At 49.3% G+C, this 24513-nt stretch overlaps 1 protein-coding gene across 1 annotated transcript in view; it reads left to right on the top strand.

The window, feature by feature from the left end:
* Positions 1-24513, top strand: part of LOC144767758 (killer cell lectin-like receptor subfamily B member 1B allele C) — a 322370-nt gene that overhangs the window by 203707 nt on the left and 94150 nt on the right. Inside the window, exon 4 of the mRNA XM_078651145.1 lies at positions 13898-14061. Coding sequence (XP_078507271.1) covers positions 13898-14061 — 164 coding nt within the window. The remainder of the gene's footprint in view (positions 1-13897; positions 14062-24513) is intronic.

Raw genomic sequence — 24513 nt, 5'->3', positions numbered from 1 at the left:
TGTGTTAATCAACGTGCACATATACCAATATATAGTTTTCTATCACATGAGTGCATGAAGTGCTTGCTTTTGCCAAAAAAAGTAAAACTTCTTCTCTCCCGTCGTCTTTCAAAAAGTTTGAGAGGTCAAAATGTCAAAGCAGACCTTGCTCTGGGAGTCCTGCCAGGCTTCTAAATATAGAACTGACTTTCAACTCTTCCCAGCTGTCCTATTCTGTGTGCAAAGGTTTCCATGCAGCTTTCCCTAATTCAAAGTCACCTTTAAGACAGAAAGCTGAAATGCAGCCCCATTCCCCTGTTTGTCAGTTTAGAGTTAAGAGAATAACGTCTGCTGGTTTTTGATACATATTTTCAATTATAAGCAGTGTGCAGTAGACTTTTCCAGCAATATAAAGGTCAGCTATTTGTTTTATACCTAAATGTATGCATTTACTGAAGCCTAAGGCAGTTTAAAAGCTGCTCTGAATGGCAGAATTGTTTTCAAATTAGTGAATTTTAATCAATTTTGACTTTGATATTTGGGGCACTTAAAAATGAATATCCTATAATTTTTTTGCATAATAGAAATCCCCAGAGTGTTCTCTAGATAGCCCAGGAGTGGGAAATGAGAAATATATCATATATACCCTTATAAAAATGAGTTTTTACGCCTGTGCAGAGTGATATTTCACATGCAAATTACCTCATTATGGGTACAACACAAATTAAATTGAATTTTTAATGCTAGGAGGTCACAGTATGAGTATTAAGCTTTATAAATATTTAAAAAAAGAATTTAAAAGCACTTATTTTTTAATACATTTTCTTCCCATAATATATATATATTTTTTTAATAAACAAATCATTTTGATGATTCCACATAGGAAAGCAAGCTTCATTCCTTGCCTATCATATTTAGACACATTCATTCATACGCCTAAGCACAGAAGCCTAACTTGAAACATGAAAAATTTTGCGCCACTTTTTAAAAGGACAATCATTATTTAACATCAGAACCACAAATGTGCTTACATAAAAAGGCTTTAAGAAAGGAAATCTTTACTTTAAATGTTTTCCTGTCATCCAACATCCCTGTTTCTCCGTGGCCTACAAAAAAGACAGCCATTTCTCAGCGGCAGTAAAAACACAGCTGTTGGAAAGCTTCTTTAGTGTTGAAATGTAAGCACGGTGACAGTCTATTTAAACCTGACGGATTTCAATGCATGTTCTATAACATGTGTTTAGTTCAGCAACATCCAATTTACTCAGATGATGTGTTTGCCAGTTAATATCTAATACAATGTATCTAAGGAAAATGTTGCAACATTTTATAATTGTTTATTTATTGCAAAAACACACAATTTCGTTTTTAGGCCTATTTTATTCCTATTCAATGTGAATTCTAATTTCATCTTTTAAGCATTGGCAGTTTGTACATGTGCATAGTTGCTTACTCTATCAATTTAATAGTAACATGTAGTTATTTAGCATATCATATGGTTCATTTCTGGATTTTTATTTCATTTTTATTTAATATTAATTAAATGACATTTTGCATAACAGACTGATGACAGCAAAACGAAACACAAACCCACACATTGAGCTCATTCCAAACATGTACAGAAGGGGTCATACACTTAGAACACATAATACAGCACGCTTAAGGCTAGCCATTATTTCAAAAAGAGCTCATTTGCTATTTACTCACAGAGTCACCAATGTGAACCCACAAACCACATAGACATTTAAACACACATTTAACCCACAGATCAACACTTATTACAGAAACAAAGGACAGCCCACAGACTGTACTTAAACCAAACCATTTGTAAATAATAGTTGTAAATCATATTTACAAGAAGAGCTTCTCAATAGTATTCCAAAAGACTGCAAAAAACAGCCCAACAGACTGGTTTATTTTCAAGAAGCCAAAATACACTCAATTCACTAGCTTTGGCTGGCAGAACACCAAAAAATCACTTTGCATATCTCCATTTATAAAAGTGCGCAGAAAAGGATCCTTGTTTGTATTATTGTCATATTTTAATTCCATGGGGATAAGTCACCAAGGAAGAAATATGTTGTTATACCTAAACCTATTTAGTTATTCCCTCAGGGGAGCTGGCTTATTTTAATTCACATCTCACTATGGTACCTCCAAAAAACAACACATTCTTTGATGGGTGCTTGAAACAGGCATGCCAAAAATATTGAAACATATTCAAATATTATATGCAAAGTAGCACTTAAAGTACGCATGTACGTTGTGCCGTTCAAATCTTATACAAAGTAGAGAAAAAAGTATCCTCATTACCTGCCTATACAAATTGCAATTTATATTTTGCAAATTCCAAATACAAATATTGGCCAATCATACAAATCCAAAGCCACAATAAGCATTACTAAACTACCCTACCAATCCCAGGCATCGAAACCAACAGTAAGCCGCATCAAACAATCTTACCAATCCCTTCGTTGTCCAGATTCTAACTGCCAAGTTCTGAATGACCTAACAGTCGTTTTTAGAATACTCACACCAAAAAGGTTCTCAGTCAGGAGAGGTAAACATCATGTGGAGAATCAAAATCAGGAAGACCAGAAATATACTGGGCTGCAAAAACAGAGAATCCCCAGAATCTCCATGCACAGAGTGCCTCCTTAGTAGAATCCTGTCCTGTTCTCCTCAGTAGATTGCTGTCTCCTGACAAGATCACTCAATTAGATAGCCACTTCTCTGATGAGGTCCATGTTGGAGCGCCATTTGTAGAAAATAGAAACCTTCTCAGGGGTCTCACTGATACTTGGTCCTTTTAAACCAACAAAGAAGAAATTGGCACAGAAACTGTAATATAAAAGTAACATCTTTATTAACCACAAATGAGGGAGACTACATCACACAGAAGCCTTAGCAACTGAATGAGGCCGTCCAAGGAGTACAGAAAACAGAGGCCTTATATATGCTTAGAGTTACATATTCAGTATAAGACCAAGGGGAGGTCCTGGCACATGTAAGCATGCAAAATGACTAATATGGGCATACAAGATCTGCTTGCTCAACAAAGTGGGAGGAGAGTTACTTCTCCGTACAGCAGCAAGAATAACCTGACAGTTATACAAGAGGAGCAGATGCATTCTACTAGGTAGGCCCTTCTGAGCATTTGCAAAGCTCTGAAGAGGGAAACAGCACATGCCGAGCACATGGCTACCTAAAATGGCTGCCAAAATACAAAATGGCTTTCAGCTCATGCTAACAAATCCCTACAATCTTTAACACCAACACCATTAAAAAAAATTAACAGCAAACAATAACAGCAGTTGATCGTGCCGCATGTCCCATGTTTACGCCACATGGACATCTCGCTGGTCGCATCCAGTTCTTCGGACGGTCTTCGCTAAGTCACATATCAAGCAGCAGGAGAGCCCACTGTCCCATCACAGTGACATCAGCAAGTAAGCGAAACTCACCAGGGATACACACAAGAATTAATAAAGACACAGTGACATAGGAGTGTAAAGACTACCCAATGCGATGGGGTGAACTGGGTCAGGGTGCCTACCAGAGACTGATACCATGTCACAGGTGGCCCCAGGGGCAGTACAACAAGCGGCCGTAGCGCCTCCTGTGCAAACCCAAAACACGTCAGTTTCCAGTGCAGCAGTACCATCATTCAGCCAGTTGGAGCACCCGGCGACAGCAGCTCCAAGGTGGCGCCATTGGATAGCCCGAGTAAGACACTACGTGAGACAGATGGCGCCGTCATGCAATCCATAATGTTATATCAAAGAGGCGACAAACTATGTAACCTATTCCAAAAATCTTCCTGAAATGGGGGCCTATAACAATTTTGAGGCTGCAGTACTGACATTTAAGAGACATTTTGACCCCCAGCTGAATCTAGATTTCCAGACATTCAAGCTAAGACAAGCAAGACAAACAGAGGATGAATCAGTTGACACTTTTTTTGCAAGATTGCACAGGCTGGCGAGGACCTGTGAAAGGATTGACAGGTAAGATAAGATCAGAGCATAACTGATTCAGGGATGCCTATCATCCAACCTGCTGGAATTAACCCTACGCAGCCAGGCATCACACTGGACGACATCTTGGTTCTAGCCAGACCCCATGAATTGGCCAACACCTGGGCCAGCGAAATTACATCTGCCCTTTCTTGTGGAACAACCCCCGCTGACCCTGCAAGAGGAATGAAGGTGAGGGAGGAGCAAGTGAATGTGGTGCAGTGGCGTTCGACCAAGGTGAAAGGGGACAACTGTGTCACATTGCAAGAGAAGCCAAGCTCGAACTGTGGTTTGGCCTGCCACCAGCCCAGAGGATGCCCCGCCGAGCGGAAATTAAACCTAAAGGGCGGGTGCCAGAACCAATGTGGTGAAGGTGTTGCAGTGCCACTACCACTACTAGTGAAGGAGTAAGAGGAAGAAGGACAGCGAACATCTAGCATTTATCGCTGGAAGAAGGGGCAGAGCGGGTGGTGCCAACATCGATGGCAACTGAGGAGTTTTCCATGGAGGACAATGACAAAGACGTCATGTCATTTCCTTTGCTGGTAGGAACAACCAGAAGCGGTGGTCTCCCCTGTTGTGCCAAGTGAAAGTTGAGGGTACTACCATCACTGTGCTTATTGACACAGGGGCGTAAGTGAATGTGATGGACAAGGAGCGGTTCCTAAAGTTGAGGCCCCCACTAGAGATAAATTTGACGGCCACAAGAATTTACACGTATGGTGGAATAGACCTGATCCCCGTAAGGAGACCACAGAAGTAATGGTCACAGCAAATGACATGAAGATGGAGGCCAAATTCCACGTCACAACCAACAGCAAAGGGACACTGTTAGGCTGCCACACAGCGTAAACCTTGGGATTATTGTCCTCCGCGAAGTAGGTGCACCAGTCACATGCAGAAGATGTGCTGCAAGACTTCCCAGAACTCATCAAAGGGCCCGTCTGCCTAAATGGGGTAGAAATGGGACTCCACATTGATAAATATGTATGGTCGGTAGCCGTACAAAACCATAGGGTCATATTTCATGTACGACCTCTAGTCATGAAAGAAATAGAACAACCAGAGCTAGATGGGGTAATTAAAAAAGTGACTGGGCCCACTCCATGGGTCTCCCCACTGGTTATCGCTCCGAAACCAAAACAGCCAGCAGTGATTCGATAATGTGTCCACATGTGACTGCCCAACAAGGCTATTTGAAAGGCACCTGACACCGACCATTGACTAAGTCGTAGCAGACCTCAGTCAGGCAAGGTGGTTCTCCAAGTTAGATCTGAGCTTGGGGTATCACCAGCTCACCTTGGAGAAACCCAGTAGATACATCACAACCAATTCCACCAATGTTGGACTAAGAAGGTTTAAGAGACTCAGTTTTGGGGTTTCCTCCGTGGCTGAGATATTGCAGGAGGCTATCAGGGATTCGCACTCGGGCTGATGGCGGTGTTGAATGTCAGCAACGACATCCTCAGCTACTCCACCACCCTGGAGGAACATCATGCCAGGCTGTGGGTGACCCTACACTGCCTAGAGGAATGGGGCCTCATGCTTCACCGCCAGAAGTTCCTGTTTTACTCGAATGACAATACATTCTCCGGGTACAAGTTCTCCAACGATGGTCTGCAAGTCAACCCACGAATGGTGGAAGCCATCAGGTCAGCAGCAATTCCTTGAAACCCAGCTGAGATTCGCAGCTTTCTGGTGATGGTCAACTACTGTGACCGGTTTACTCCAAACTTGGCCAAACTAGACAGCCCAGGTCTTCGAAAATGTAAAGAAATCCCTTTTGCATCATGCCACCATGGCGTACTGCCATCCAACACGTAAAACTGAACTCACTGTGGATGCTAGTCCTCTAGGATTGGGTGCCATGTTGCTGCAGAGGCAGAACAGAGACAAAAGGGTGCCTATTTCGTATGCTAGCTGGTCCCTCATGGCCTTGGAGACCCTTCCAGGTGGTAACAGACCACAAGCCAGTGATACTGCTGTTTGCTGGATCCGCCATAAATGGCAAATGGTCCCTCATGGCCTTGGAGACCCGCTAGGCACAAATAAAATGGGAGGCACTCGCCATCCTCTGGGCTTGCAAAGATTTCCATCAATACCTGTGTGGTCAGAACTTCCAGGTGGTAACAGACCACAAGCCAGTGGTGGTGCTGTTTGCTGGATCCGCCATAAATGGCCCACCATGAACAGAGAGGTTTGGCTGTCCAGCTCCAAAAGTACACCTTCACTGTGGTGTACTGTCCGGGAACAAACAACCTGGCGGATTACCTCTCCAGTCACCTCCAGGCAGCTGACCCTTGCAATCTGCAGGAAGACAACCCAGGGGTAGAGGATTTTGTGACACTTGTGGCAGAGACTGAATGCCCAAGAGTGTTATCGATCTCCGAAAATTCCGGAGGTGACACAGGCAGAACCATGCCTAGGAGAGTGATGGAGGCACCCTAAACAGCACCACTGGAAGAGTGAGCGAACTAACCTTGGAGGAAAAGGAAACCCAAACCTGTATGTGGAGGTGTCGAGATGAGCGCAGCCATAGCGGGGAAGGAGTAATTCTGAGGGGCCATTAGGGTGTGATGTCGCGAAGCTTATGGAATCGCATGGTAGATTTGGCCCATCAAGGACACCAAGGTATAGAAAAGATGAAGGCCAGGCTGAGGCAGAAGGTATGGTGCCTGTTGGACTTGGCCCTTCTGGCAGGTTCACCCCTAATCTTTTTGCTCTTAGTATGTGATCTGTGTTAGTGATTTTTTGGCCTCTGCACACTTTTTCCCATGAGTCCCAGGGTAAAGTGCGTGCGTGGAGTAAAGTTGGCCTGCCCTCCCATAGGAATGCATGGGGAATATGTGTGTCCCTGTTAATTCCTGATGTGTGGGGAGTGCAGGCTCGAGTTTGGTATGTGCGGACTCGTGAGATTGAATGCTGCGCAATGAGATATGTGGCGTGTATGTGTCTAATGGGGAAGTGCCACTTCTAGACATGGGTGTGTGTGCAGTGAGGGTGCTGGCGTGTGATTGGCTGGAGCTGGCTGGCAAGCCTGGCTCCAGGAAGTCTGGATGGGTCTGCCCAGTGGTGAGTGGAGAGATTAGCATGAGTGATGTAAGGGAGGGCTGCACCTGGTTCCTGAATAGGGCTGGGCTTTCCCCACACAATGCTGGCTCTGCTCTCTGTGGTGCGTCTAACGACCCTAGCCTCCCTAGTGAATGAAAGTGGTGGTTGAGCACATTAAGGGTGCTCCAAAACCAGCTGCGACTGATTTCTCCCCCACCCTGCACCTCCAAACAAAGGATTTACCTGTATAAAAAGGGGCTGTTTCCCCATGAATGTTGTTCTCTTCCAGGATCCTACCGGAGGGGGCTGCTGCTGTTGCTGGGGCCAGGAGGACCGCCACTTGGAGTGCCTCCCTGCCTGGAGGCCCAGTGAGCTGGCTCTGGGCCCAGCCTTGCCCCTCTGCCTACCTAGGAACTTTCCTGGAACCTTATTGAGCTTATAGCGCCTGGGAGCGCTGTATTTTTCTTCTAGCGCGGAGAGCGCTTTACTTTTACCCCTAGCGCCTAGGAGCGCTTTATTCGTCTTATTGTGCTTGAGAGCGCTTGGGTTACCAAGCCGGTGCCCACCCGGCGTTTGCTCAGGATTGCTGAGCCCTTCGAGTGCCCACCTCGAGTCATTGTTTATTTTAAACGAGACGATGCCCACCCGGCATTTGCCCCATTGTTCTCCGCTTCCCGAGGGAACATGGCCCTCATCCAGCGAAGCGCCGCCGGTGCTCGGGGAAAGCCGCAGACATCCAGCCAAGGGATTTGCCCAGCTGGCCGAGCCTCCCGCCACGTCATCGGGGGAGGAGCAAAAGAGCAGGAAGCAGCCTGCCGTGTCCTGCCGAGGTTCCCAAGCGAAGGGAGAGCCCCGGGGGAAAAGAGAAGATACGCCGCCGCGAGAGTCACGAGGAGCTGGAGCTCTCCGTCCCCAGCCGCCGCCAGACCCGGTGAGTGTGGCAGCAGAGGAGAAGGGAGGGGCGCCGGGACACATTGTTGGTGTCCACCCCCCCCAATAGCGCGACCTCGTGCCAGTTTTTGTTGTGAAGCCACGAGGGCTTCAGGGGCAGTTGGTTCTTCTCGAGTCCCCGAGTGGGACTCCAACTACAGCGGGCACATTTAGTATTGAGAGCCCGAGAGGCTCAGGGGCAAATCTTGTGTTCGAGCCCCCCGAGCGGGGCTCCTACGTTGTCAGTGGCATTTCTTTGAGCCCACGAGACTCCACGCCCACATCGGTGACGAGCCCCGAGAGGCTCAGGGCATTCCTGTTTTTGAGCTCACGAGGCTCTCCACGCCCGCAATTGTGTTTCGAGCCCAGAGAGGCTCAGGGTGTCATTTTGCTCTAACGAGCCCAGAGAGGCTCAAGGGCCAGTTCGTTGTTTTAGAGCCCCAGAGAGGCTCTTGAGTGCCATCCTGTGTTCTTGAGCCCACGAGGCTCCAACATTGGCATCATCAGTGTTTTCAACTGCCCAGCACTTCGTGGGCAGTTGCCACGTTTAGGCTTGTGTTCTTGGCTGCCTGCGCAGCCTCCCTGACATTTGGACTAAGGGCATTTGAGCCCTTGCGAGGCCAGTTGGCCTGAGGGTCAGTTCTAGTGTTGTGCCTATGTGCACCTTGCGCAATTTGTGATTTACTTGCTAATGTGATTTCTACGCAATTGTTATTACTTGCACCTCTGAATGTTTTTATGCATCATGTGTTTTGCTTCCTTCCCTTTGCTATGTGTTTGATGCTTAGGTGATTGTTTTTCCTTCTATAGGTCCTTATAGTAAGGTCCTAGTTCCCTGCGTGATTTTCCTAAAGTGGTTAGGGTTGCGTGGGAGGTATTTACCCTTTACCAGTAATACCTGGTTGTGTGCTACACGTACTATTTTGGTGCTACAGTCATTATATGTTTTATGTGCTAAGTGTTATACCTACAAGAATTATTATTCCTACAAAGTGCTAATTACAACAAGTGCTAATTCTAAAAGTGCATACCCCTGACAGTGGTCCATGTGGCCCTGTCCTGTACATAATTCCTTGTAAATTCTGCCCGTGCCTGTTAGCACATTGTAAAGTGTGTGTTTTATCTAATGTGTTTTACTATAATACAAAGGCTATTTTTGATATAACCTTGTGTGGAGTTTCCTTTGTGGTGGGCCTTGGGTGTTGTTGCTGGGTGCGCGCGCAAACGCTTTACACATCGCCTCCGAGATTAGCCTTGCTGCTCACGTCACGTTGCCTAGAGGGTGAGCAGGGGTTATCTTGGTGTGTAACTCCCTTGCCCTGACCTTGGGAATGGTGGTCTCTGACTGACTTTGGCGCGAGCCTTGGCCAGCCGGGGATCCCGTTTCTAACATTGGTGGCAAGTGGTGCGGATTTGGACTTGCGTTTGCGCTGTAGCGCAGTGGCAACAGTCCACACTAACTACAAAACTCTGCATTTTTAGATAACCACATTATGGGGATTATTGTTTTTTGGTGAAGTTCCAGTATTCCTTCTCCTGAAAGGTGTCATTTTGTAATTGTGTCCAGTACATTTGTTCCCTGCCCTGCTCCCAGATTGGTACCTGTGTCGCTTATGGTCAGGTTGAGAAATCAGGGGTGGTAGAAACTGCCTTACCGAGGGTGTGTGTGTGTGAATGAGTGGTGGGTTACACTGGACAGAGGAGTGCGAGTTCTCTGAGATAGGGAGCTTGCTGAATTTTTTTAAAATTGTATACTCCTGTTAAGCTCAGACCCCTAGGTTCCCTGTGTCAAATTCTTCTTGAGAACGTCTGCCAAAATGGAGCCTGCTTTTGGTCTTTTTAGATACAGTAGGTTAGAGCTGGTCAGATTCTGTGAAGACGGAGGCATGGAGGTGAGTGAGTCGGATACTCAGTCCCAGCTTAGGGACAGCCTGATCCAATGGCAAAAGGATCAATGGGATCTTGAGCACAGTGAGAAAGATAGGGCCCGGGCCGCACGCCATGAGGGTGGTGAGTCTGAGGAGAGCCCTGAAGAATATGAAGAGGATGAAGATGACAGTGAATGGGCACCAGCAGTTAGTGAGGACCCCATAGATAGGGAGTCCCTTGCTGGGTCCAGTGTCAGGTGCAGCACCCCATCCCTTGTCCTGTCCCCAGAGGAGTAGTTAGATAGGAGGGAAGAGAGGGAGCACCAGCTAGCGATGGAATAGCTCAGGTTAGAGCAGGCCCAGCTAGAGGCTGACAGGGCCTTGTTCAGGGAGAAGATAACCCTAGTGGGTAGGTTATCCCCTGCGCACAGTTTTGATTTTCTGGATTCCCCAGGGAGGGTTGAGTCCAGTGGTGGCAGCTATTTAAATTTCAGTGTAGAAAGTCCCACTCCCAGTTCCCCAAGTATGGTACCTGTTTCCCCAGAAGAGGAGTTCAGGTTGAAGTTCAGGAACCTTAGGAAACGGTCTCACCAGTCTTGGGAAGATTTTGAGGATGACTGTTGTGGGGCACTGTATGATTGGGTAGAGGGTCCCACGAAATATGATTGGGGCGAATTGGTCGACATGATTGTCAAAGAGCACCTGCTCAGTTATTGTTCACCAGGATTGCGACAACACCTGTTAGGGTGTGGATTGTGTACAGCATGTAAGCTTGCAGGTGAAGCAGACCGCTGGGAAAGTGCGAGAGGTTCTCTCGAGTCATTAGTGAGTGATTCCAACAATAGTGGGTCAGGTGTCCTCCAGCCCAGCGTGGTGGAGGAGGGTCAGTGTAGCCCAGCTAGGTCCCAGTATAGTGAGGAGGGTCTAGGGGCTTACTACCTGTCTCAGTGGGAGTGAGTGTGTGACCGAGAGTCCCCAGACGCCCGAAGCCCTGCCTCAGAGCCTGGATGGTTTCTTTAGGGAACAACAGGTTGGGGACCTAGGCTTTCCTGTTAGTCCACTTGAGGGAGATCTCCTAGTGTGTAGAGGACCTGGAGCATCTGTAAGCAGAGCTTCTATGGTTCTAGAGTCTGGCGGTACCGCTTCGGTAGGGAGGGTACAGGAGTCCAGCGAAAGGAGTGATTGGGGGATAGTATGTGAATCCCCAGAAGTCCTGGAGTGCCAGGCAATTATTCCACTGAAGGTTTTAGACCAGAGGTTGGGAGGCCAGGTTCAGGTTCAGCCAGACCTGAAGGGTGGGACTACTGTAATCAGTGTCCTGACCGGTTCTTCTTCCAGAGGTACTGCCCCGGTTGGGAGGGAGCAGGACTCTGGAAGGGGGTGCAGAGGGTGGGAGAGCCCACCTCTGACCCGGTGCAACCTGAGGGGTTAAACCCTAGGTTGGGAGAATGGTGTTCTGAGGGTACCCCTCGCAGGAGGAGGAGGAACCCTAGAAGAAGAGGTAGGGGCAGGAGAGCCTTCCCTGAGACTCCTGGTCCGCCTGAGGTTGTAGACCCCAGGCTGGAGAACCAGTGGCAGTCTAGCCTTGTCTTGCAGACAGGAAGAGTGGAGAATGGCTACTATGTGCCAGGGGTACTACCCCCCACTCTGTGGGTAGGCAGGAACCAGTGGCACCTGGGTGGCCTAGGGCCTGGTCCAGGCCGAGGACAGCTGGGGAGTACCAGTGGGGTAGCCCAGTTAGTCCCTACAGTAGTTTTAGAAGGAACCCAAGGGGTTCGCCGTGGCGTAGAACAGGAGGGTGTCCCTGCAGTTGCGGGCCCGCGTCCGTGTTTTATCGCCCCAAGCAGGGAAGCCAATCACGGTGGTGATTGGTCTACCCTGCCTTTTGGTTGGAAGGGGGTTGTGTTGGACTTGGCCCTTCTGGCAGGTTCACCCCTAATCTTTTTGCTCTTAGTATGTGATCTGTGTTTTTTTTTTGGGGGCAAACGCTTTACACATCGCCTCCGAGATTAGCCTTGGTGCTCGCGTCACGTTACCTAGAGGGTGAGCAGGGGTTATCTTGGTGTGTAACTCCCTTGTCCTGACCTTGGGAATGGTGGTCTCTGACTGACTTTGGCGCGAGCCTTGGCCAGCCGGGGATCCCGTTTCTAACAGTGCCCTAGTATGGATTAGAGAGCTGAAGAATGGGTCAAGAACTGTCCCATTGTGCATCATCTCGGCTGGAGATTAGCCTGTGGCCCCATTCATCACCAAAGCACCCTGTACGAAGCCATGGTCGTCCCTCATCATGGACTTTGGAAGTTTTCCAGACAGTCGGCTGACCCTCGTCCTGGTTAATGACCATACCAAACTCCCCATTGTTGAACTGGTGCACTCTACAGCATTCAAGTGCATGAAACCACCCTTGGAAAAGGTGTTCACACTCCTAGGTCTGCCCAACGAAATCAAACAGATAAAGGGCCTCCATTTCACAGCCAGGAGTTCATGCACCGCCTCAACATTATGCACCATTGAATCACTCCTTAGTGGCCTCAAGCTATTGGGGAAGTGGAGATTTTGATGAGTTCTCTCAACAAAGCCCTCCAAATTGCTGTTGGCAAAGGAGAGGATGTGGTCATATGCTAGAGCGGTCGACCTCGAAGCTGGGGAACCAGGTTCGAGTCTCATCAGGGACCCTCAACATCCAGTGATTCTGGGCAAATCACTTAATCTCCCCGTGCCCAACAAAAAATGAATGTGTCCATCTGTAAAGCAACTGGTGCTCATGTAAAGCGCTTGGATACCTTCAAGTCAAGTTTGCGCTATATAAAACTCTAGAGAGAAAAAAGAGGACACCTAGAGGAATGTTTGCACCAGTTTCTAAGAGTTTACCGGCTGACCCCGCATAGCACCACAGGATGTGCGCCCAGCGATCTCTTGGTGAAGTGTCCTGCAAGAGATTTATTGGTCTCCAGCCTGATACTCCCAATATCAATGTCCAGGCAGCCCAGGAGAAGAGGAGAAACAACAATGATCGGGCTAGCCAAGCGAGATGGGGGGTCAACCCTGCCATATGAGAGATAGAAAAGTTGGTAATCCGGAATTGTCATCTTTGTTGTACATTTTGGAAGCCGTTCGAAAGAGAAACATGGAGGATGGTGAAAGTTCATGGCATAATGGTAACTGGGAGGCAGGGCGCTAATAAGGTGTCAAGGAATGTATCCTGGTGTCAGAAGGTTCCCTGGAGAAGGATGGGGAGTCAGAAGATGTAGAGCTGGATTCCTGCAGGGCAGAAACAGCACGAGGGGGAAATAGCGTGCACACGCCAGAAGAACAGTGCACCCAGCAGGATAATTGGCCCAACTGCGACAGAGGGCGAGAGTGGCATTTGTGGCAACTATTGTCAAGATGGTGGTACCAGGGGGCACCCTTACGGGGTACGAGCAACCTGCAACTGAGTCAGAAACGATGAGACTTTTTGTGCTGATGCAAACAAGCTGAGAAAAATGAGAAGAAGGTGACCCGTATGCAGCTAGATATTCCCAAAACGTTTCCGGCTGTTCTTTTTATGTTTTATTTTGCTTCATGTTTGGTTCAGTTAATAGTCTGGATGGGATGTAGTGAGCCACCTGGCTCCTGATAGTAACTTGTGTGATGCTCGCTTGCCTCCTGCCGGGCGCAGCTGGAGGTTATAAATAAAAGGAGGGCTTGCTCAAGGTCAGACCCTAATAGTACCTCCCTTTTGCGTCTGTGTACTTTTTGGTAGGGCCTGCCAGGTACCGTAGGCTCCAGACACCACAATGACCTCCAAAGCATCCTTTGCTATTAAAGTTTTCTGGTTTCAAAGTACCTGTAAATAGCACTTCCACAGAACTACATGTACCAGCTTCAGAAGGGTGAAAGGCCTGAATTGGACTGGCCATTAGTAGGCCATGTGACCCACAAGCCAGAAACAGATTTCAGCATTGAGCATATATATAAATCGACCTTCTGAAAACCTAGGAGAAGCTATTAATCTTTTTTAAAGCAATAATTGAAATCCCTAGTAAATATTCATTCCATTTTATTTTCCAGCAGGAGCTGATCCTATGCCATCTTTTTCTTTGAACTGGCTGCAGCATGGACGGAAGTGCTATTACTTCCCAGTAAAATCAGATGAGAAGAACTGGGGCGCAAGTCAAGAAGACTGTTCCTCCAGGGGCTCCCGCCTGGCAGTGATAGAGGACAAGGCTGAGCTGGTAAGGCATCAGTGATACAGGAGCTGGCAGAGCTGGTAAGGCATCAGAGATACAGGAGCAGGCAGAGCTGGTAAGGCATCAGTGATACAGGAGCACGCAGAGTTGGTAAAACATCGGTGGTACAGCAGCAGGCAGAGCTGGTAAGGCTTCAGTGATACAGGAGCAGGCAGAGCTGGTAAGGCATCAGTGATACAGGAGCAGGCAGAGCTGGTAAGGCATCAGTGATACAGGAGCAGGCAGAGTTGGTAAAGCATCGGTGATACAGCAGCAGGCAGAGCTGGTAAGGCTTCAGTGATACAGGAGCAGGCAGAGCTGGTAAGGCATCAGTGATACAGGAGCAGGCAGAGATGGTAAGGCATCAGTGATACAGGAGCAGGCAGAGCTGGTAAGGCATCAGTGATACAGGAGCAGGCAGAGTTGGTAAAGCATCGGTGATACAGCAGCAGGCAGGTCTGGTAAGGCTTCAGTGATACAGGAGCAGGCATAGCTGATAAGGAATCAGTGGTACAGGAGCAGGCAGAGCTGGTAAGGCATCAGTGATACAGGAGCAGGCAGAGTTGGTAAAGCATCGGTGATACAGCAGCAGGCAGAGCTGGTAAGGCTTCAGTGATACAGGAGCAGGCAGAGCTGGTAAGGCATCAGTGTTACAGGAGCAGGCAGAGCTGGTAAGGAATAAGTGGTACAGGAGCAGGCAGAGCTGGTAAGGCATCAGTGATACAGGAGCAGGCAGAGCTGGTAAGGCATCAGTGATACAGGAACAGGCAGAGCTGGTATGGCATCAGTGATAGAGATCAAGGCCAAGCTTGCAAGTCAGCAGTGATACAGAACCCGGCACAGCTGTTAACTTTTCATTGATACAGGAGCAGACAGAGATGGTAAGGCACCAATGATAGAGGAGGAGGCAGAGCTGGTGATACAGGAGCAGGCTGAACTAGTAAGGCATCAGTGATGCAAAAATGGACCCAACTGGTAAGGCATCAGTTAAACAGGAGCAGGCAAAGCTGGTAAGGCATATGTTATACAGGACTAAGCAGAGCTGGTAACGACTTAGTGGTACAGGAGCAGGTAGAGCTGGTAAGCAGCAGCAGTCCGTGCAGGTAACAGTGGTGGGGCCGGGTAAGGGGTAATTTCGAGGGACAATGGCGAGGGAAAATTAATAATTTATTTAATTGTCCCTTGGTATCATCCCTCAAAATCCCCCCTTACCCAGCCCCACCTCTGTTACCTGCACGGAACGCGGCTGCAGGTAAGGTATCGGTGGTACAGGATCAGGCAGAATATATCTAGATACAGAAGAAAATGTATATGTTCTCAAAATGGCTTCTTCTCCACCCTTCATACGGAGTGTCTTAACATACTACATAGTGGTTTTGCCACACATAGCACCAACAAATGGGTGCAGATGTTTGAAAGTATTACTTTCCAGTAAAATAATGTTAATGAATATTAGATAATACAGTTTACTTCACTGAAGTGTGGGCATATGGGAGAACATAACTGTTAGAAATCATTGAATGAGCATAGAGTGGTAACATATGTTAAAAACATCAGGAGAAGACAGGTGAACAGAGGGGAGGGAGAAAATTGCTGACATTGTGATAGGGGATGTGAATTCTAGTAACATAATTCATTTTCATGAAAGTTGTAGCTTGAATTGTATCTTGACTAATAAGTTGAAGGAGACCCTTTTGAAATGGTTTCCAAAGCATGGGTGCATTACCCAAGAAGAAACGTCTCATTGTGTGTGTATCATTTTTAAACCTTTATTGATTTTACAATTCAACGGTTAGTCGTACTAACCTTTGAATTGTAAAATCAATAAAGGTTTAAAACAGGGGTTCACCACTCTGCAACCCCTTTGCGTCATCCAGCATCCAGTTGGAATTAAGTTTGCCTGGATTTTGAATAATGTGCATTTATTGAGGCGGAGCTAGCTCGCGACCATGATGGCCGCTTGAGCTGAGTGCTCCCACAGTCCACCACACTATCCTGTCACTAACCTTCAGCTGCCATCCTCTCATACCCCTGAAATAGTACAAGGGAATGCCTGAAGTCTCCGCGCAGCCCCCCGCAGCAGGAACGAGCTCCTTACCTGCTCCCTCCACCGAAAATGACATCTTCTCTGCTCGAGGTGCGGGGACTGGATTTGCTCCTGGGCTCCCTTCCTCCTTGTGGCCCATGGCGGAGATTCCGCTGTGGAACCGGGTTTAGGCGCACCTCTCGGTGCCCCGGCGAGGGCATCCTGGTTTGTCTGGGCTGCCGTCTACCCCTGCAGTGGTGAGGGACCTGACGATCTGCTGATTTACCTGGGACGGTTCGCGGAAATTTCAGGAGCCCGGGGCCTACGACTGGAGGCCCGGAGAGATTTCTGCCAGGAGGTGAGCCGGGTTCGGATGCCCCGGGGGGCCCCCGGGAGAGAGAGGTGCACCGATTTCCCCCCGGACCTGCGGCAGTTGCGACGTGTGTGGTGAGGGGCGTCCAGTGCCCCATTGACTGTTCTCCACTGATCGACCGGGCGGCCTGGTGTGTGGCCGCGGAAAGGCTGGTGAGGTGAGTGCCTGCCCCCCTGAGGCCATCTCCAGATCAAGAGTGTTGTCCCCCCGCACGTCGGGCGGGGCAGGGATTCCTCTCCAAGCCCCGCGGTCGCTGCGGGGTGCGGGACGCAAGGCCTGTGAGTGCAGGAGACGGGATGCTGCCTGGTGGGGCCTGCGACTGCGGGCCTGCTATGAAGCCTGGATTATTTGCGGCCTAGTCGGGCCTAGTTATTGTTTTACACATTGGATGCCCAGCGGGGCGGGATAATAGGCATAGTGCCTGGACAGTGGCATGTGGTTTGTTGCCATCAGCTAGGGGCGAAGGTACATGCTGATCCTCCTGGAGTTTTCACACTGACGTTGAGTGGGTGCCCCTCCCCCACCTGATTATACACGTGGGTAGCCTGCTTAGGGCTACAAGTCTGGAGTCGTGGATTGTTTGCTGACCCCATTCCTCCCCCCCTGGGACCTCTGGAGCAGCGCAGCGGAACGCATGGTGTGCAGAGGGTGCGGTTTGGGTCTTGAAGGGGCCCCGAGCCTTGAGACTGCCTGTAGGCCCCGGGGCGACGTGGCCTCGTGAGGAAGGGGCCCGCTCCCACCCCGATCATCGTGGATCCGGCCTGGGATACTGGCGGCGCCGTCGCTTTTGGGAGTCTCCATACTGTAAGTCTCCCACTCGACTGCAGAGTTTTCCCAATCCCCCTGGCAAGATGGGCCGAGTGGACAAGACGCAGCCTAAGCTATCATTCGACACGTGGAAGTCCAGGTCGGGGGAACCCACCACCGAATACGGTTTGTGAGACAAGGAACAGGCCACAGAGGACCAGGGCCAGGACATTCGTAGCCTCTTGGTCAACATGGAAAAGAACCTGGAAGGTGGGATAACCTCTCTGGGCACCAAGATGGATGCTCTTACATATAGGATGGACTGCATGGCCGAAAGACTAGACAAACATGCTGAAAGACTGGATATGTCTGAGCGACGGCTAACGGAGGTGGAAGAGGCTCAGTCCACTCTAGACACAGAGCATGAGCAGCTGGGTAGGGTTCTCCAGATTCTGCAGGACAGGACGGAGGACCAGGAGGCCTGTTCCCGGCGCTGTCTGAAAATACCCCCACTGGGAACATGGAACTTTTCACGGAATAGCTTCTGAAATCGCTCCTGGGCGACACCTCTTTTTCCGAGATGTTCGTTGTAGAGATGGCTCATCGCTCCCTCTGCCCCAGACCAAAACCTGGAGCTCCCCCCAGGCTAATAATAGCAAAATTACTAAATTATAGTGACCAGGATGTGGCCCTCCGCCTGGCCCATAAGAGAAAGCCTCTGCAGTATGAAAGTTCGACAATCTCGCCTTTTCTGGACTTTACATCATGGGTGCAGGAGGCGCAGCGTTTGTTTGCCCCAATGAAAGTCAGCCCCGAGGTCAGCTAAGCGACCTCGGAGCAGACTACGCTATGCTGTACCCTGTGAAGCTGAGGGTTAACCGGCAGGGTTGCTCGTTCATCTTCACTGATCCCAAGGCTCTACAAAAAGCGTTTAAGGACTGGACGAAGGAGCGGCGCACCACACCAGACGACCAACTCCTGGCTGAGGCGGCCGGGGGATCGTTGGACGAGCAGGACTGATTGCAGCCTCCAGATGTCGTCTGTTGAGTATTCTGGGTTGATGTGGGGGGATGGGGATTTTCCTATTTGGGGGTGCTGCCGCCGGGGAGGTGTGTTCATGAGCATCTGTGTCTGGAGAGGGGGGGGGGGTTTGATGCACTCCACCGGGGTATTTGACAGATTGTACTCCCACGGCTAACTAGAAGGATTGGGGGTTGTCTTATCACGCGACTGGTCCCTCCTCTGGTATCTCACTATATGGTTCGTTTGGGGGGTCCTCCTACATGACCTACTGGAGTGTGATGGCTCCTTGATGCGGCAGGGTGGTACCGTGGTGGGCTGCATCGGGGATACTTTAGAGTCTCAAACACAAATATTTCCTGCTCTGTGGGGGGCTCAGCTTGACCTAGTTTTGTTACACCCCAGGGCAGCTGATGAAATCCCTGTTTGGTGGATTGCGGGGTATGTTCTAATTTGGTCCTTAATATTACTCCATTTTGCGAGCTACATCCACCTCGGAGTGAAGCACACCTGGGATGTGTTTTGATGTTTGGGGTAAGGCGAGGGGTGGTTGACGGGGTGAGGGACGGGATCGCAGCCAAGTTGGGGTTGGGCAGGCGGGGTTCCTGCTTTTGTGGAAGGATTCTTTGTTTTCTGCTCTCAATTTCCTTTGCATGTTTCTATATTGAAAATTGCTTATGGCATTCCCTGATGTATCATGTTTTTAGTCCTGCACACTTAGGGGGGGTTCTTTTTTGGGTGGGGGGCTTTTGAATGTTGTTGATTGTTATATCATGTTGCGATGCACTGCTTTGGCTTGGTACTCTCAGACCGCATGGTTCCCGACAGATCTTGTGCGCCTCTCCTTGTCACAACTGCCATGCCTATGATTGACTCTGACGGCACCCCTGACTCCTTAGTATTGCTCACCTGGACCGTACGGGGTCTCAATGACCACCGTAAGGTCCCCAAAATCCTTAGTTATCTATACCGACATGGTGTGGATGTGCTCTGCTACAAGAGATGCACCTACACCCAGACAGTCCCGTATTGCGCTCAAAGGGTCTGGTGGGTAACATTCATACTGCGGGCTTTACCTCATACGCTAGAGGGGTTCTGACTTGGGTGATTCCGAGGTCGCTGGTGACCATGACACCCTTAGCGACGGACCGGGAGGGCAGATATACACTCACCAGATGTCACGGGAAGGGGTTAGAATTAATTATCCTAAATGTTTATGGTCCAAATTACGATAATCCAGACTTTTACAATAATCTTGCAGAGTTGGTGCAGCCATATGCCCAAGATAGTGTGCTATGGGGTGGAGACTTCAATTTTACCAGACATCCCATTATTGACATGTTGGACAGCCCGAACAGTCGTCCCTCGATATCTGTCAGGGCGGTTGAGTCCACACTTTTGAGATATGATTTGGAGGACGTCTGGCGACACGAACATCCACATCAGGGGGATTCACACACTACTCCGCACAATACAATATACACACTAGGATTGATTATTGGTTTGTTTCCCAGCACCTTCTACGGCAGCTCCGCGCCTGTACACTTTTGCCCTGTACATAATCTGAACATTCTCCATTGAGGATTTCTTTTGCTTCCCCCAAAATGAGACTTCCCCCGTTTTCCTGGCGCTTTCCACCATATTCACTTCTCGACAGTGCATTTAAGGAAGAATTGGCCCAGTCCATAGAAATGTTCTTTGATACTAATGTAGGATCAGGAGACTCCTTGCAAACCATCTGGGAGACCTTTAAGGCATTTAACAGGGGGGTGACGATTTCTAAGGTCCAGGTGGCAGAGAAATTCAAGGAATACTACGCAGACCTCTATTCCTCACGGGGCTCGGCCCGGAGGAGTGTATACTAGACTATCTGTCCCATATAGAGCTGCCATGGCTGACTGATACACATCGGAAGTTTCTAATGCACCCGATCGAGCGAGGTGAAATTGTTCTTGCTCTCTCGGAGATGAAGGCGGGGAGTGCCCCTGGCAGTGATTGCCTTAAGGTTGCCTTTTATAAGGCGTTCCAGGACCTTTTACTGCCGCACCTCTTCACATTGTTCGAAGATATATGTACCTCTGGAACAATGCCGCAGACTATGCGGGAAGTGATTCTAGTGGCGGATGACTGTGCATCTTACAGACCTCTATCCCTCATGAACGTTGACGCAAAGATCTTAGTGAAGATACTAGCTAATCGCCTGAGCCCTTTGGTTACCACTTTGGTGGCCCCAGAACAGGCAGGCTTTGTGCCTACATGTAACCTTACTTATACCTTAAGAACTGTATTTGCTGCCATGCAGCACACACGCCCGGAGGTCCCGGCCATCGCTGTCTTCTTAGACATGGAGAAGGCCTTCGACTCCGCCGAGTGGCCTTTTATGAGGCATGTCCTGAGTCGCATGGGTGCCGGGACGGTTTACCTCCAATTACTGGCAACGTTGTATCGGGAGCCTACTGCCCGCAATCGGATTGGCTCCCTAGTTACCGATCCTATTCGTATATGTAGGGGCACACGTCAAGGGTGTCCCCTATCCCCAATCCTCTATGCACTAACTGCTGAGCCATTGGCTTGTGCCCTGAGGGAATATCATGGTCAGAGGGGCATCAGGTTTCCTAATTACCGACTTATTGTGTCCAGGTATGCCGACGACACCCTCCTATATGTCAGAGACCCAGAAGCTAACCTTTCTCCTGTGCTGCGTGAGGTAGTTCCGTTCGGTGCACTTTCAGGCATTAAGATGAATTGGGACAAGTCCATTATGTACCCCCTGACGCCGACTACAGTACGCTTTATGCCGGGGTATCCATTACAATTGACCACGGATCCGGTATGGTATCTGGGCATCCATCTACATACAGATGGTCGTACTGCCTTGTTTTCTTTTCCTCTTTACAAATATCCCTATGGTCTTATCCCAATTTTTTTTCAACATTTGCAGTCGCTAATGGTCCGCTTGGCATGGGCGGGGAAGCAACCCAGGGTGGCCTGGAGGATATTAACCCTGCCGTATGCAATGGGTGGTCTGAATGCTCCGGACCTCGAACTTTACCATAGGGTCGCCCAGGCATACCATGCTTATCATTGGATACACGGTCCCACTGATACTCCGCATATTCAGATAGAAACCATTGTAGCAGACCCCAAACCGCTTCCATCTCTTCTATTTTCACCACAAGCCAGGCGCACGGGCATATTGGACTCGTTACCATCAGTTACCCACGCCTGGCACAGTATACTCAACGTGCTCGCTGGTAACTTACTGTATTTCCCTATAGCTCGTCTCGATTACTGGTTGGTCCATGCAGAGACAAAGGTGTCATCACAGCGCTTCGCTCGCTGAACGTACATACCATAGGGGATCTTTTATTTATACGCATATTTACCTAATCTACCTCCGATATGTATTATAACTACCTACCTCAAAGTTATTCAACGTGTGACCCATATGCTATATATCCTATTTACTAAGCTAACTCCTAATGTAGACGCCCATGATATGTAAATCTGTATATACGCCCAACGCACAATGGCATATAAGGTTCTACCTCAGTATTTCACACAAGTATCTATCTCATTTATGGACTATCCTAAAAATGTTACTATCTATGTGAACTATTACCGACATCATACTGTGAAGCGCTCTGATACCCAGGGGTCTTGTTCGCGCTATACAAAACTCTATAATAAATAAATAAATAAATGGTGTCGCCCGATCTGTGGAGGACATCATGATGGAGGTGGCATCGCCCACGGCTCTGGCGCAGTTCCAGCTGCACAGAACGAGACATGCCCTTAGGGCACTCCTCGGTGACAACATGGTGGAGCCCCCAGAGGTGGTGGCCTTGACAGTGGTCCTAAAGGCGCAATCCCCAACCAAACCAGTATCTAGACTCTATCATACTACCATTGCAGCTAGAGAGGGTGCATACACTAAACCACGTCTAGCATGGCAACAGGACCTACAGACAGAACTATCAGACGATAAATGGTGATACTGTTGTCTGAGCACTAAAAGAGTATCTCTTAACGGCTGTCATAGGCCGGTTCATTAATTTTTTTTTAAATAGGTTGTACAACACACCCGAACGATTACACCACTTCGGCCTTGAGCGCTGTGGTACGCTCACCGACGATTTCCTTCATGTCGCGTGGTCCTGTCCCGGAATCGCCCGTTTCTGGGACGATGTTTTTTACAAGGTAAATCGCGTGGCAGAGTTGGAACTTAACCTCGACCCACTGTTGGCCATTCTGGGGTACTCTAAACCTCTCCTGAGGTCGCGTAGGCGTCTGGTGAATATGACCTTTCTCCTAGCTAAACGTTGTGTGGCCATTTGCTGGATGCGCGGCCCAACCCCTACATGCAATGGTCTAGGGATATGCTGTTCTGCTGCACACAAACAGAAAATTACAGTGAGATGCTCTCCCCATGCAATAGACCCAAAACTTTTGGTCCTTGCATGTTACCAATAGGCACACTACAGATGCTGCTGATACTTCGGACTCAGATTCCCAGCTAGTTTCTGCACCCACAGCTGGAGGCCCTAACACGTAGTGGACCCCTTCTCTCCCACCGAACTGCTGTCACTCCCTCACCCCTTCATGTCTTGAGATCCCGTGGGACTGTCACACGAGCAGACGATGTGTAAAGGGGGTGGGGCTGGAGTTCAGGTGTTGCCAGTTGTTATATCACTATCACTATGACATGGTTTCATAGCATTGTACTAATGTGGAATTAATGTATGGGGACATTGATATGCCCCTGCCGAGATCTGTGTAAAGCAGTGCCTTATGTATGTTTTTCTGCTGAAAAAGTTTTAAATAAACATATTAAGAAAAAAAATGTGGATTTATTTTCCCCTTCTCAAATTATTTCTAGGCACTATAGAACAGACTGTTAACATTCTGTGACCTGTAATCCCCTGTACTGCTGACCGAGTTGACAGATTTTCCTCCATTTCTTAACACATCCTCTGCTTCGCTGCAAGCATATACCAGCCCATATCATTCTTCCAGGAATGTATAGATGGCATTGTCACACTATATTACATTTTGCCAAGGGGCGTGGTTTAGCCGGCTGCAAGATGGCCACACCTTGAGTGTGCTCTGCCGGCGAAGCCGATCATCCATTAGAATACTGCGGACAGGGGGCTCCCTGGACCCCCCTTACCTAAACTGTGAGGTACCTGCACCCTAGAGACTTCGGCGACGGCCACATTACCCCAAACTTCACACCACAGCAGGAACACGTTCCACGAGGGCCGCGGCAACAGACACACACATGGCGGCCCCAGCATTCAAGCCGGAGGTAGCAGGATGGGCGGCCCTTGCGGCACAGTAGTGACATGCTGCTGCACTGTTGAATGCATTGCTGGGAGGCGATCCGGCAGTGCAATCCAACACCGAGACTGCGGGAACGCCTGGAGGCTGCGGCGCAAGAAGGTGCGGGTCCTCGCTGGGCTCTGGGGCGCACTGTGAGGCCAAGTAAGTGGTGCTGCTTGCGGCGGCAGGAGACTGTGTACGGGGTAGGGGTGCGGGTGCTGCACTGCGTGGGCCGGGAGGAGGAGACCTGGTGGGAGAGAGAGCTCTCCTCACGAGTGCTGGAGTGTCTACATGGGCCCTGCGATGAGAGCGCCGTGCCTCTATGGCTTCCCCGCTCAGGGTGCACCCGGGTGCAGTGGGCGCTGCATCACGCAGGGTGCCTGTAGGGCTGGCGCATCCCATGAACAGGCTTGAGGGACACTGGTAGCGTGCTGAGCAGGTGCCAAATACAAGTAAATGCCTGGCATCAACTTTCTTGATGCTACGTGGGCCTCATCTTTGTACAGGTTAGATTTTTGGCACAGCGGGCCTTGCACACAATAAACAACGAGAGAGGCTACATGCGCCAGCTACGGCGATGCACTTGTGCCATGCCTCCTGGTGCGGCGAACTAGCTGATTGCTCAGCAAGCCTGCAGCACACTACCGACTCGGTGTTTGCAGCCTATGCACCAACATGTCCCTTGTCGTGTTAGATAACCCTGGGAAATTTCTGGTAGAGCCTGCTGGGGTGACAGGTTAAAATAAGCAACGATGGGAAGGCGCCTGCCACTGTTTTCCAGGAGCTAGCGACACAGCGCACACTTGGTAGTCTGCTAAACCTTAATTAATTGTTGCACGCTGTGCAAAGAGAGTGGTCTCTGCAGCCTGCGATGCCCTCAAGTCACTGTTGTTCGTATGGTGGCCTATCTGGGCTTGTTCGAAGCCTTGCGTGAAAGCCTACGGGACATCAGCGGTCCTGCGGTGTTGGG

This window comes from Lissotriton helveticus, chromosome 7 (assembly GCF_964261635.1).
Source record: "Lissotriton helveticus chromosome 7, aLisHel1.1, whole genome shotgun sequence".
NCBI lineage: Eukaryota > Metazoa > Chordata > Amphibia > Caudata > Salamandridae > Lissotriton > Lissotriton helveticus.
This window is presented reverse-complemented; position numbering and strand designations above follow the sequence as displayed.